Genomic DNA, 15,539 nt, shown 5'->3' on the forward strand with positions numbered 1-15,539 from the left:
AGTGGCTTGTTCTAATCCTCACGCCATCATCTCAGAAACTCATCTTTCAGTCTTTCTGCACTCTATGTTCTGCCTGGGACTTTAAAATCCACCATTCCCCTTTGCCAGTGGGTGTCCTGTAAGCTCTGTCTAGGGAGCATTGCTTCTCCAGAGAAAAAGAGCCAGTCAGGTATTTAAAGAGGCAAATGCTGACTGGCATTTATTGGGCGGACTTAGTTAATGCTTATGGAGGTTGGTGTTAAATAAACTATGTTGCCCGAAGAACTTGTTATGCCAGTAGCCTGGCTCAGTGCAAGTCCAAAGGCCTTTAGTGAAGAAGGAGGCTGATGAGGTAGCTGTCACTGAAGGCCTGAGAACTGTGGGAGGGGATGGTTGAGTCTTAGAGCCCAAAGGCCAAACAGATAAGTATGGGAGAGGAAGAGGATACTGAGCTCATGGAAACAGATACATTTACATTTTCATTTTCTTCTCCCTAACTTCTGCTAACTGGGTGTTATCTGCCCACATGGAGGGCAGAAGTTCTCTGTGTAGTCCATTCAAACTTACACACTAACCTCTTCGCAGACACATGCAAAACTAATGCTTCACCTAATTGTTAGGAGTTTCTACAGATACTGAGGATGATATCTTAACACCACAACGTCTCTGTTGTGCACATCATTTTAATTCACACTTAGTGTATGTAAATACTAATCATATAAATTAATAATGCTTTAATATTGATAGTATATAAATATAATGCAAGTATTTCACCCATCAAAGTGAACTAATCCTGCACCCCAGTAATAGGAGACAGAGTCTTGGGTGGTCTTTACTTTTCCTTGATAGTTCATGACTTAAATATATGTATATGTGTATGTGTGTGTGTCCATATATGCATATGTGTGTGTGTCTGTATCTGTATGTATGACTGTGTCTCTGTGTGTTTATATACGTGTCTGTGTATGCATATGTATGTGTCTGTGTGTGCATATGTATGTGTGTGTATGCATGTGTGTTTGTGTCTATGTATGTACATATGTGTGTGTATGTGAGTCTATGTGTGTTCTTAACAAAATAGAGAGAAAATATTTATGACAGTGTTCATTTCTGTGACTGGTCATATACTCATAGGTCATATTTATAGGTACATTCTTCTTCTACCCATTCTGTATTCTCTGCATTGTTCTTTACCTTGAAATATGGCCCAAGACCTAAGTCTCTAAGCCTTAGTAGTTCTGTATGAATTGGGTTGTTATAGTTCCCCACAGGACTTAATCATGGGATGTCAGGGGGCATCCTAGAGAGTATTCTGTTCTCTAAACATACTGATTCTTATTCTCTGGGTATTAGTAGAGTAGCTCTACACAGTTGTCATCAGTCACCCCAAACAACGTGATATCCCTTTAGTCTTTTGCTAGGAAGGATGATGATCCCTAGGTTGTCTTGACTTCCAGCTCAATGGAAGTTCAATGCATTTCCTAGTGGCTGAATTCTTCCTTCCTGAGCTAGGACACATAGGCTATCAACGCACAGAGCCATAGGAGCTGGAATCAAAGCTTCTCCTTAGAGGTAAAGTTCAGTGATACCACATCTAGAAATACCGAAAAGTAATTCAAAGAAAGAAAGAAAGAAAGAAAGAAAGAAAGAAAGAAAGAAAGGAAGGAAGAAAGGAAGGAAGGAAGAAAGAAAGAAAGAAAGGGAGAGAGAAAGGAAGGATGGAAGGAAGGAAGGAGGGAAGGAAGGAAGAAAGAAAGAAAAGAAAAAGCAGTTAGCACTGAATAATGGTGGCAGAGCTTCCAAAATCTCAAGCTAAAGTAGAAAAGGTCCTTTGGAAAGTCAGTTGTGTTGGATGGTGTTTTGTTGGGGCAAACACAGGAACACTTCGTTGAAACAGACATAGGTGAAAGACTAAGACTCATGAAGGAACATTTTGCTGAAGTAGACATAGAAGAAAGGATGTTCTATTAAGGTAAGTACATGAAAGGACATGTGATGACGGATTCTTCACTATTGACATGTATGTATTGGTCTGCCTTATATTGTGTAGTTGAGCTCCTTTTGTCAGGACTCTATAGAGAGAAATGCACCAAGAAACTTCTAGTGGTGTCCTGTAGTTTCTGTCGTTTCTTCAGATTTAGGCTGATTGGCAGAGTGATGTCAGCTGAGACAGACTCACGTGTTGAGGCAAGACACATGTTGAGAGGCAAGACCCATGGAGGATATGTGATGCTTGGAGGGAGGATAAAAAGGACTTGACAGACAACGATGGAGCTGAGCTTGGCTTGCTGGTAGAGCTAGCTGTAGATTGGTAGTGGGTCTTGCATCTTCAATGATCTTCTCTTCCCTAAGAGAGACACAACTGAGAACTTCTGGTGTGCCTCCTGGTCCCTCCTGCTGACTTGTGCTGAGGCTGAGATCTGGCTATCTTTTCTAGGTAGAGACACCACTGCTGATTCTTGTTTGCTATCCTGACTGTATGGAACTGGACTGCTGATGTACCATAAAGTGTTTAGGGGTAGATGGAGCTGCCACTGCTGACCTGTGAACTGAACTGCCAATTTCCTGACAACACAGATGGGACTTACTACAAAGAACCATTTTTTGTTTTGTTTTGTTTGTTTTTTTCAAGACAGGATTTCTCTATGTAGTCCTGGCTGTCCTGGAACTCACTCTGTAGACCAGGCTGGCCTTGAACTCAGATATCCACCTGCCTCTGCCTCCCAAGTGCTGGGATTAAAGGCATGTGTCACCACTGCCCAGCTAAAGAACCATTTCTAAACAGATCCAATTCCCCTGTATCCTTTCTTTTCCACTACCTCTGGTGGGTGGTGGACTAAAAGGGAGGTTAAAGTGTTTAAAAACCATCATTAAAAGTGGGTTTAAAGTGAGGGTCCCAGGATCCAATGGAAATAACTTTAGCCATAATGTGCAGAGAAGGGGGAGATAGAACCTGTGGAGAACCATCTCCAATAGATAAGCATGGCCCCACTCACCCATCTTAAAGTTTTCTTAACCCAGAAATATCAAAGGAAGAACAGGGACAAACAATGGAACAGAGACTGAAGGAAGGGCCAACCGGGAATCGCCCCACCTGGGGATATATCATGTCTAGAGACACCAAATCCAACACTGTTGCTGTGGTCAAGAGGCGCTTGTGGACAGGAACCAAGTGTAGCAGTTCCTGGGGAGGTCAGGCCAGTAAGTGACCAATGCAGAGGTGGATGCTTGGAGCCAACCATCAGACTGAACTCAGACTAGACCACCAACCAAGGAGTATACCTAAAGAAATCGTTGGCTTCAGATACATATGTAGCAGAGGATGGCCTTGCTCGACAGCAATGGGAGGGGAGACCCTTGGTCCTGGGGAGGTTTGATGCACCAGAGTAGGGGGATGCTGGAGTGGTGGGGTGGGAGAGTGTGGATGGGTGGGTGAGCACTCTCATACAGGCAAAAAGGAGGGCAGATGTGGAATGGGGGTGGGGCGGTGTCAGAGAGGTAACTGGGAAGTGGGATGGTGCATTGGTGGAGGCAGGTAACCAGGAAGTAGGGTATCATTTGAGATGTTAATGAATGGAATGATTAATAATAAAATAAAAAATAAAAAAATGGGTAGGTTTGAAAAAATTAAAATTACACTAAGCACCTGTGCTGTAAAGGGAGCCTGCCAAAGCCTCCAGGTAGCATTCTTATCTACCAAGATATTTCCAAAATTTACTGGCTCATATGGCTCAAGGGCACAGCAGCCTGCACAGGCACAGGGATCTATTTCGGAGCCTTCCTTCTGCTCCCCACTCAGAGCCAGCAGCTTAGGTCACTTGTGGGTGGGGCAGATGAAAATGTCACTACATTCCAAAATCCAAAGAGGCCTGCCAGGCATTGTGTCTCTTTCTCGGTTTTCTTGTCAGATGCAACAGATGCAGCAGTTTATCTTCGACCTTACAAGAATTTTCTCCACACATCTCCATCACAGGACTTCACTGAGGGAGAAAACCCTGCTTATTCCTTAGCTTCTGATATAACAAAAATCTCACCAACAAACCCAGAACAGTCATCGTTTCTCATCACTAGGTCTCAGTGCTGTAAAGTTACTGATATAATAGAACAGCGCACTGGCTTGTGGAAGGGAAAAGTGACCAAGATTTGAGCAAACCAAATAGTGCATAGGAATGTGAAACTGGGTGCATTATTATGACCCTGTATTCCTGGCCCCAACAGCTGAAAACAAGCTGCTTTGGGGAGGTCTTGTGGGTAGGAATGACAAAAAGGGTACTGTTCAGGTCTAAGGCTGCATAGCCGTTGTCGGGAGATGTGTTCATGTACGGAAGCAGTGAAAGCAAATCTGGTAATGTAGCAAGTCCCCAGACCTTAGCAAGTCTCCAGATGCCACGATTTCGACACACCATTCTGACCTGAGAACCCAACACATAGGACCCAACACCTGCCAAAATGGGAACAAAGACTTATTCCATCAAAGACAGTCCATAGGTCTAGGATTCAGGAAAATCCTTAAATATACTAACCTTGTTTTGGGGCTTCTGTTGTTTTACTTCTTGCTAAGTGTTCTTGCTAACTGAAGTGTGTCAATCAGAATGTGGGTTTTGTGCATAAAAGACAAAGAATAGTGAGGTTTGGGGCTACATGATTTGGGCACATTTCCCCTGCAGTCACTGGCTGTCGATACAGACTTTTCTAGTCAGCTCTAAAGAGTATCCGTGGATGTTCTCTGGTGAACTTACCTTGCAATAGCATAGCACCGGTGTGGCGAGTTTGTTAACCACTTTGTGCTCCCGATGGGTTGTATGCGCACACCTGCCCAAGGGCTAACTGGATTCGAGGATGAAACACACACACACACACACACACACACACACACACACACACACACACACACACACACACAAACACACGAGTTAATTTTGATATGATTTTGCTAGCTCAAAGGCTGGGCGCTTCTAATCCTTCCCATGGCTAGGACACACTCCCCTCCAGTATTCCGCAGTTAACGTCCTTTAAAATCTCTGCTACCCCAGACTCAATCAGGGAAGTGGCCACTCTAGCCACTTAATGGAATTCTTACATGGCTGGTTTGGGGCCTGAGTACCAGAGGCTTTCCGCGGAGATCTCTGGCCAGGCCTGGTGCAAGGGTTCTGGCGAAGGGAAGCAAGTGTGGGCAGGGAAGGCAAGTCGCTTCCCTGCTTCCGCTGCAGCGGTAGGCTCCACCTCCCTCTGTCTCTGTGTCTGCTGTAATTCCCTGCACTGAGTCCAGTCGGGCTGGGCCTTTGAGAAGCTGACTAGCCAGTGAGTAGTACAGCAGAGCCTCAGTAGGCACTTTGGGAGAGCAGATCTCTTCCCAAGTGTTACAGCTCTTAGGACAAAAGGCTCAGACGTTGGAGTAGTTCTCATATACCTAATCCTTCCGGATAGGATTCTTTTATACAGTTTTGGGATGGGTACGGGTCTGACCACAGGTACTTCTCATTGATTTGGTCTGAGACCTTTGGAAAACCTCATTTGCATGTGGGAGGGCTTGATGCTGCTCCTACATGACTGATGGCCACATACCTCTCTGCGGGGGTGGGGTGGGGGTGGGGGGGCTGAAGCTACTTGACAGGAGCCAGGGACATGGAGGTGTGGCCGGACACCTGCCATCCCATGCAGGTGTAAGTCACCACCATCGGGTCACTGGGGCTCCAGTCCTTTGCTCGACTGGGGACCAGGCTGTCTATGCATAGCCCACCACCCCACTGTTGGTTTGACCTATGCCCGTCTCATGGTGATTGGATTTTCTATCCTCTCTCTCCCAAGCCCAGGAATTCCAAAAGTCCTGCCTCTGTCCTGCCCAACCATTGGTTGCTGGCATCTTTATTTACCAATCAGAGCCAACTGGGAGCAGGGTCCCCCAGTATCTTACATGTAGACACTCGTATAAGCAGTTTTTGGGACCTAAATTAAATTTTAACACAAGCAGCTCTAGACCAAAACCACTTCACATGCATTGAAACTACCTCTTGATTAAGCTTGGGATAATCCATTGTTGTACTTCAGCCCCCATCTATCTTTTTCACGTGGCAAGTAAAGTTCAAACCTCCTGCCTGCATGCCCTCTGCACCGTGATGGGCTATACCCGCAAACGGAGCCAGAATCCACCCTTCGCTCCTTAATTGGATGTTGTCAGGTATTCTGTTACAACAATGAAAACAGTAAATTATCCAGGTCAGGAAAGCAGTGTTGGGTTCTGTCATCTGCTAAGTATGTATGTTTCAATCATGCATTCTGAAGCTGGGGAAACAACTCCAAATTGAGCTGGGGTGTCCCCCCCCCCCCCCCCAGCACACTGTGGGTCAGACTTGAGCTGGTACCTTAGGTATTACCTAGTTCCTGATTGGTGAAACACACTGGCCTGTAGGGCTTCTGGAATCAGTACCAGCTCAGAGATGTAGTCGAGTAAGCTCCTAAAGGTGTAACTGTCCCCCTTTCTATGATGAACAATTATTCTGACAAAAGGCTCTAGGCCTGCCTCTTTAGGGAAGAACTGGGAGAAAGATTTACAGTGTATTTTTTTTTTTCAGTAATGTTCTGGAGTTCTTGGTATAGACCCAAATTCCCCTTCAGTCAAGGGGTTATGAGCCTATAAAGTGCTCAAATCTTGGAAGCTCTAATGGTTTACATCTGGCCCTTCCCACCAAATAGACCTCTCTCTGTAGCTCAGGGAATCAATATAGAGGTATTGCTATTTTGTCTATCTGGACAAAGTTTGTCTATTCTGGAACTGGAAATGTGTCCACTGGGTGTCTTTTTTTTTTGTTTTTTGTTTTTTTGTTTTTTTGGGTTTTTTTTTTTTTTTTTTTTGAGTGCTGCTGAAGTTGTGTTCATTTAACTGGAACGTTAACCTTTCTGCTTGTACAGATCTGCCAAGAATTTAGTAGGATGACTATCTATCTTGGAACACCATGAATGATCAGGTAATGGTATAAATTTACATGGGCCAAACCATTTTAATTGCTGCTTTGCCTCTGCTACCCATCACAGTAATTACTGCCCTCTTACCTTTGAGGGTTGAGTAATCTAGGCATCAAATTATACTCATTGCATTTAAATCTTCCAGTTGAATCCCAATGGCACCCACTGTGAGTTGCTGAGTATGAAGAAGAGGGATCACAGAGTCTTTAACAATGCTAGGGCTCTTCCACCAAGCCACGTCCTAATGGACTGGTGAAAGGCACGTGACCCAAGTCTTTGTGGTGTGGATGGGTAGGTGTACTAGCTAGTTTTTGTCAACTTGACACAGCTGGAGTTATCACAGAGAAAGGAGCTTCAGTTGGGGAAATGCCTCCACGAGATCCAGCTGTAAGGCATTTTCTCAATTAGTGATCAAGGTGGGAGGTCCCCTTGTGGGTGGTGCCATCTCTGGGCTGGTAGTCTTGGTTCTATAAGAGAGCAGGCTGAGCAAGCCAGGGGAAGCAAGCCAGTAAAGAACATCCCTCCATGGCCTCTGCATCAGCTCCTGCTCCCTGCCCTGCTTGAGTTCCAGTCCTGACTTCCTTCGGCGATGAACAGCAATGTGGAAATATAAGCTGAACAAACCCTTCCCTCCTCAACTACTTCTTGGTCATAATGTTTGTGTAGCAATAGAAACCCTGACTAAGACAGTAGGTATCATGTGATGATAGTCCAGTCTTCCTTGATAATCCCCTGAGGCTTTTTCATATCTGTAGTGAGGGGAACTAGGTATCTCCAGTTTGCTTGTGGTAGGCCATCCTTTGATCCATGTTGTTTGTAGTCAGTTAAACAGATGAATGAGTAAAGGAATGAACAAGGCGGTTAGTACATTCCCTAACTCTCCAAGTTAGAACAGCGAAGTCAGAATCTGCCCTGAGGGGCCCATACCATTGTACTTTGCCTGAAGTAGCTTTGTATTTTTTCCCCATTACTAGTCTACATCATTAAAATTAGAAAACTCTAGATTCTTTTTTTTTTGTAATGTAATCATGTTATAGGTTTCAAAGCAAACAAGGAGGTAGGAGTGGATCCTGAGACTACCTAAAGTTCTTTCTTGGTACCTGCCTCAGTGGAGGACATTGTGTTTCCTCCTAGCAGTTCAGTCAGTGGTCTCAGACAGATGGGGGTGGGGCAGCCCCATGCTGTGATGGGAGAGGATGTGACTGCTTTAGAGGATACTTCAGGCAAAGAAGACTAATTAAAGATAGGAGTGTGGACATCTACAACCTCATTTGGTCTTCCCATAGATTCCCAGGGCTATATATAACTAATATAAGTTAGTGAGGTCATATAATGCAAAAAACACCAAAGTTAGAATACTTCAGAGACATGTGCATGTATAGCAAAGTGAGGTTAAACATCTGGTTTTGTAGACTGTTGGGAGTGACTTTCTTCATTGTTTGATGATCTCTACTTTTTTACAATTCAGACATGGCTTGATGGTACTATTAACTGTTGATATTTTATAACATCTGCTTAAAAAAAAACAAGTTCATTGCAAGAGGACAATCCAGACATGACTTGATAGTATTAATTGTTGATATTTTATAACATCTGCTTTAAAAAATAAAAATCAAAACAAGTTCATTGCAAGAGGACAATCCAGACATGACTTGATAGTACTATTAATTGTTGATATAACATCTGCTTTAAAAAAAAAATCAAGCTCATTGCAAGAGAATGAAAGAAAATATTAGAGTCCCCTGAGGTTACTTGTTGAGTGAGATGGAAGAAGCCCTAAACACTACAGAGATGACCTTGTTGCCAGACCCATTCATGCTTGCTCTTCATGTCCTCGAGCAAGCTATTATGTCACTGTGCATCCCAATTCTTCAAATTTAAAATATGGAATGTGATAATCCTCCACAAAGGCTCCTTTGCCTTAGAGTTTTTCAAGATGATACACAATATTGATTTCCCTGGATGTTGTTAGAGTCCATGCCTGCTGGGGAAGAATGCTGAATTAACCAGATTCTTCTTGTTTTTTTTTTTTTTTAATATTTTTAATTATGTGTATTCATGGGTATGTGCACATAAGTCCAGTGCCTATAGAGGTCAAAGGTGTTTGGCGTTCTTTGGAGCTGGAGTTACAGGTGGTTGTGAGTTGCCTGACTTAGGCGATAGAAACTGAATTCCAGTCCTCTGTAAAAGCCATAATCTCTCTTGACCACTGAGTCCTCCAGTCATATTTTCTTGATTTCGAAACAGTCTCTTTATGTAGCCCTGGCGGTCCTGGAACTCCCTATGTAGATCAGGCTGGCCTAAAACTCATAGATCTATCTGCCTCTGAATGCTAGGATTAAAGGCATGTGTCACTGTGCCTAGCTTCCTGATGTCTTAATACTTGTTAATGTGCATATAGAATGTCTAGGTAGGACCTGGAGAAAGCCTATCTCCTAGAATCAGTATTTTATGCCATTATTCACTGTCCTCTCCAGCAAGATTCTGGAAATTTGATGTGGTGATAAACAGCACCTTTGTCTTATCTTCCCATCTCAACCTCAACAATGCTCTTTTCTTTAGATCCAACTTTGCTTGGAACATTTAAAACTTGAATTACAAATCTGACCAGTAGTAGGTGCTTTGCCCCTTGCTGTGTTCTGTAGATGTGTCTCTGTTGTTGCTGCCACTCTTGAAGCCTTCAGATGGTGATGCATCCCTGGTGTACACACAGTCCTAGACAGACGTCTACTTCCCAGAACAGTGAGTGGTCTTGGTGGAAAGATGCATGCTGTAACGCTTCCTTATCCCAAGTCTGTATGTAGTTTAGGTTTAAAGATGATTGAACAGTGATTTTTAGATAAAGTGATGTATTGTTGCATCAAGGATGAACAATAAAGACAAAAGCAACAGCAAACTGTTTTTGGCCTTTATTTCATTTAGTATTCTCTCCTTGGATCTCAAATGAGATGGGTTTCCATCTTTTGCAAAGATGCCTGGAGGAAAACTCTGCTCCTGCTGGTCCTGAGGGCAGGGTTCCCCTGCAGAAAGCTTAGCACCTCCTTTGTGCAGGCAAAGGAAACATCCTTCTGGATTAGCGCTTGGAGACTAGGGTTGTTTCCAGTTTGCATCAAGTCACTATGAGAGTTCTCATTAGAAGAGTGGTGTTACCTGCAGACCATTCCTACTTAGGGTGAATGTTACTAGGGTCTGGATTTAGGAAGTCTGGATGGTGAGAGCTAAGCTGGAGAATCTGAGGAAAGAGGCCAGAAACAGAGATGGAGAATAGTGGTAGGTTATGAGTCAAGACCAAGCAGATGTCCTTTGTGGGCCACATCACCCTGGCATCTTCAGGCATGGGGCAACTCTTGACTGACTATGGCTCTGTGATGGAGCAGCTGGTGGATAAGGCTTCTCTGATGGAGTACAGTGGTGGCAATGTTAAGCCCAGAAAAATGAGAGTTGGAGACAATCTGTGTTTAAAGTGGGTTTGTAGGAGAAAGCCACAGGAATTCTGAGTTGGGCATTTTTTATGTTTATGTGTACCGGTGTTTTGCTTACATGTATACATTCACACATGTACACCATGAACATTCTCCGTGCTGGAGGCCAGAAGGCATCAGATTCCCTGGAATTGGAGGTATGGGATGGGACTTGAATCTTTTAAAAAGAGCAACAAGTGGTCTTAACCGTGGACACACCTTTAAGCCCCTGAGCCAAGTAGTCCTTAGGATTCTGGGACTACTATGTAAACGAGGATAGCTCATGCTCTGAGCTCCTCCACTCTGCTTAATACTATCAGCATCAAGTCATGACTGTGAACTGCTCTTCTTCACACTTGCAACATCCCCTGTCCCACAGGGTCATTTCTCTAGTCACCCTTGGCTTCAGAACCACTGGGAATTACTAAGAGGTAGCTGATGGGCTTCTCCACCAGAGCACAATGATGCAGTTCTACTGCTTGGCTCCATATTTACTAGGAGGCAGCTTTTCCTCACGGATAAAATTCAATCTCTATGGCTTCACAATGAGATTGTGCTCAGGTGTGCACTAGTCATGTACCAATCAACTTAACACTGCTATTCTAGCAAAAATGATTATTGGGATTCAGTCTCATTTCTAACCGCATTGGCTTTTAAGACATGGGGAAAAAAATTCTTGTCACTCAAGTTTTAGGGAAACATTTTATAATTTATATATAAAATTTCAGTAAGAAACAATGCAAAATGACAAGAATATCCACCTTACAAGAGCCAAAACAAAAAATAAAATCAAAATTTAAAAAAAGACAATGAAAAAAAGACAAAAAAATCATAACCCCAAACAATAAAAAAACCTACACATAATGAATGTAAATTTTAATTATAAAACAAGAGTATGAACAGAGCATTTAAAATTTCAATCATTTGGCAACTGATCATATCATTGCAAGAAACAGATCCAATCTTAAGAAAATGTTATTTTATGAAAAACTTAAGTCAGACAGTTTGTTCATTATGGGAGTTAAATCATGTTTAAAAAAGAATCTGGCTATATATAAAACCAGTTTCTATCCCGAAAGAACTGTATAAAACATGGCATCCTGAAGCTGAATAGCCTGGAGCAGTGAATCTTCAAGCACTTCTCTTCACTGAACAGACAGTATGGAGATGGTGGCTGAGGCTTGGGGTGAACACAGATGAAAACAATGAACCCACAGAGCTTGCTGCCTGCAGTGAAAGATGTGGCTTTACCTGGGCCAGGTAACTTACGTTAATGGGGCTGGCAGGTAGAGCCACAGGGGCAAGGGTAATCGAAAGACAAAACAGTCGCGGCCTTGGACGGAAGCAGCAGAGTCCGTTCTTTAGCTAACCTACTTTACTCGGATGCATGCGTGAATTTCTGTCTCCTGCCAGGCCATATGCTAATAGTTACAGGGCACTCGGAGTCCTAGAACTCTTCTATTAATGACTGCATAGCATTTAAAACCCTCTTTTTATTAAAAAAAATTAATAAAATAAAATAAACAGATATATAGTAAAGTTCACAGATAAGATTTCTCTGTAAAATAAATAAAGTGTTCATTGATTAGCATCATACATTGAGTAAAATACAGCCTGTTTTTACATGTTTATATACTATACACAGATCCCCATGGGCAGCCTGGTGTCTGATGGGCTGGAAGGATTCCATTCTTGATGTGTCACATTGGAAACCCCAATTTCTGCTGTTAAAATATACAACTACTTTGCTGAGTTCTGATACAAAGTAAACTTATCTTCCTTTATCTGAAGTGAATGTACATAATACCGTCCATGAACAATGGTTTGTAAAGCTGTTTAAAACATAAAATGAACAAGCTTGCACCTAGGAACTTACAGCACATGCAGATCCTTCTCTTGTTTTAAAAAAAGAAAAAGGCCATGGGGCAAGGCTTGTCCATTTTCTTTCCACTGGGTTGTTAGTCAGAAAGCTAGAGCCACCATTACCGCTTTGCCTTTTTCAGAGGGTTTTCGTCTACTTTCTGCTGGCCTCTCGTTCGAGCTCCAGGAGGGCTGACTTCTCTCTTGCGCTTGACAGAAGGGGAGAGCTGTGCCTTTGATCTGTATTGAGCAAAAGCCAAGGTAATGAGGAGAGTTAAAAGTCAGTTGCTTCAAACAACTTGGGAGTTTTTAACCCAGTACCCTGGAGGGAAATCCCCACGGTCTTTAATACCAGAAGTTCTTGAACGTCTGGTTCTTCACCAGCAACCTTGAATAGAGCAGACAGGGCTCTGGGGGAAGCACACAGAGGCCTGCACTCTGTGCCAGACCTGCCACCCTGAGGTACTGACCTTGGTCTTGTTAGCATCCTTTCCTACACGTCCTTTCTACTGAAACACACACAGACCCCACTGAAAACAACTAGCACAAACATAGCAGGAATGTAACCTAGCATCTGACACAGTCAAATCATGTTTCAGAGTAGTATTAGAGAAGCCAGCTTGCACAGTAGGAAAAGGTTTAGAGAAGCATAGTAACTGATTCAACCGTGTCACCATCCTCAGACATATATAGCTCTTGTTGGCTCTCTTCTGCTTCTCAGACAGTGGTTCTCAACCTTCCCAGTGCTGAGCCCCTTTAATACAGTTCCTCATGTTGTGGCAACTCCTGACTGTAATTTTGCTTTTGTCATGAATCATAATGTAAACAGCTGATATGCAGCATACATGACCTTCAAAGGAACTGCAACCCACAGGTTGAGAACCACTGCTGTAGGACAAAACAATCAGACCACAGTGCATGTGTTTACACAACCAGCTCTCTCCTTTCAGCACTCTGCACTGCAATGCTGTCTAAGCACTGCTATTTTCAAACAAAAAATGTCATCCTTGTCCACGTTTTAACTAGTGATTTTTTTCTTTTTAGTCCTTTTTGAGGATCATGTAGTTAGCCTAGGCAAGCCTTGAACTCCCTGTGTAGCACATGACAAGTTTGAACTTCTGATCTTCCACTTCCTAAGTGATCTTACATGCATGCACCATCATGTTCAGTTTATGCAGTGCCAGGGCTTCAACCCAGGACTTCTAGGGAAGCACTCTACCAACTGCGCCACACGCTCAATTCTCTCTTTCTTTCTTTTTTTTCTAGTCATCCTATATGATCCATCTGACCATTTTCACCCCCAACTTCAGTTCAAAAGCCCTCTCGTGAAAAGCCTTCCAGAAGAGCAGACAGCTTCCTTCCTAGGAACTACACAGTACTTTAGGCTTTTAACACAGCACTAGCCACTAGAACTTATCTGCTGTGCCTTTTCAGATTGCAGATTACAGCCAATACTTTCAAGCAACATGGTAACAGAAGATGACAGAAAATACCATGTCACCATACCTATTAAGTTTACTAGTGAGTGTTTTGTCTGTTACAGTAGTTTGAATGTGAGCACTAGTTGTATTGTGAAACATAAAACTATCAAATGCTTGAAAATTCTAAACACATCCACTTCTGTCATTAACAGACATTTCTCTGGGCAGTTGCAAAGATTAGACACATTATCTGGTTATATTTCTAATATCTGCTTGTCATATGGTAAACATGCAGACAATGTTTTATTGATAAATTAAAGAACTGGCAAACTAAAGCTTCAGGATAAAGAGCAATGCAACGTTTTTTGCTACAAAGGCATGGTTATTACTCTTCTGACATAGAAGCAAACACTGAGTTGGATGGGGTTGCAGATGACATGGTTCTTATAGGTTACCTAAGAGTGAGCTGAGAGTGGCTGAGATGCCTGTTAATAATTCATCCCAAGCTGTGTCATGGGAAGCCACTGGCCACACGGACCACTAACTCGCTGCAGAGCTGCTGTGCAACAGGAGCCAGTGTTGTGCTGTGAGCTGTTAGCAGGAGGCAGAATCCTGAGTCAGGCTCCATCTCTCCTCTTGTGGAAACTTGCCAGGCTGACCAAGTCAAGGCCTTTCCTTACACACAGAAGCCTGCTGGAAGTGCAGTCACAGGCCCAACTCTTAACAGTCACAATTGGAACCTCCACCATGTAATTCCTCTGCACATTTAATTCTGAGAAACATGTATCCATGCTGTCCTGATAGTCTGACACTCACATAGATGACTACTTCATCTCATCCAATGGCGATGAAATGAGAGAATTTCCTTCCTTCCTAAGACACATACATACCACAGTGTGCTGTTAGGATCAAACACTGTAAGAGTATGCATGAACAGTCTGTATAGTCGTGGGATCACCTTTTGTTTATGAATGTTACCGTACACAAAGAGGAAGACAAGTCCCACCTCAAGGAAGGAACTTAACAGCTCAGGGAGAGAGGAACATTGGCTACCTACACCACTGCCACCTGCTATTCCTAACTGTTTAGTGCTGACTGCAGATACAGTAGGAAGGAGATGAGAACAGGCTGCAGCAGATAGGAGGCCCTGAAGGAGAGGGCTTAAAGGAAGGAAGGACCTGTCTCACCGAGGCAGGCAGAGAGCACCCACTGCCTAAGCACAGAAGAGGCAAAGGAGGAGGACCATGGGAAGCAGAGGTGAGCCCAGCTGTGGTGGAAGTGCAAGCGCAGGTACCTGTTTGAAAATGCTTCTTGTTTTGTCACCTCTACAATAGTTTAAACCAGAAGTATCTCTAAACTGTGACATGATTCACCACATTGTGCAGACTGAACTATGCACTCAGACATGCAATCACTTGGGAAGAAACATGCCTGACTCCCGTCTTTGGACATGAGAGTTAGCTAATAAGGCTCACAAGAGTCAAGGACAAGTCTGTGTGGCTGGGCCACAAGGCAAAGCCACTAAAGACACTTTTATTTTAAGCCTTCCTATTTCTGGAAACCCATGATCCCCCAAGACAGCTATCTGGTGAAACAGATATCTTTAAGAAAATAGGAAAAGCATTACTTGGGAGTTAAACAACTTGAAGGGCAGGCAGGGACTTACCTTCCTAATGGGGGAGATTTACTAACTTTTTCGCTGGTAGATAACTTCTCTTTTGCTAACTTTTGGCGATTTCTAGGAGAAATTGTTTCTGGGATGCCAAGTTTGGATGTTGCACGTGTAGATGGCTTGCTATGATTCTTTCTGAAACACATTATAGAGACACTGGGCAATGGTAGCACTAGATTCTCT

The 15,539-nt window shown here is 43.2% G+C and overlaps 1 protein-coding gene across 11 annotated transcripts in view; it reads right to left on the reverse strand.

The window, feature by feature from the left end:
- Window positions 1–11,091: 11,091 nt before the first annotated feature.
- The window catches only part of Bod1l (biorientation of chromosomes in cell division 1-like), a 56,818-nt gene continuing 52,370 nt past the window's right edge, over window positions 11,092–15,539 (reverse strand). For 6 of the 11 annotated variants that reach the window (XM_017321065.1, XM_017321064.1, XM_017321063.1 and 3 more), the window contains one exon: window positions 11,092–12,503. In XM_017321065.1, the coding sequence (XP_017176554.1) occupies window positions 12,386–12,503 (118 nt within the window). In that variant the 3' untranslated portion in view covers window positions 11,092–12,385. Of the gene's footprint in view, window positions 12,504–15,350; window positions 15,492–15,539 lie in introns of all 11 variants that reach the window. The other 5 variants (XM_006504050.4, XM_006504053.3, NM_001081422.3 and 2 more) reach the window with 2 other exon arrangements.

The sequence above is a fragment of the Mus musculus genome, chromosome 5 (assembly GCF_000001635.26).
Source record: "Mus musculus strain C57BL/6J chromosome 5, GRCm38.p6 C57BL/6J".
Lineage (NCBI taxonomy): Eukaryota > Metazoa > Chordata > Mammalia > Rodentia > Muridae > Mus > Mus musculus.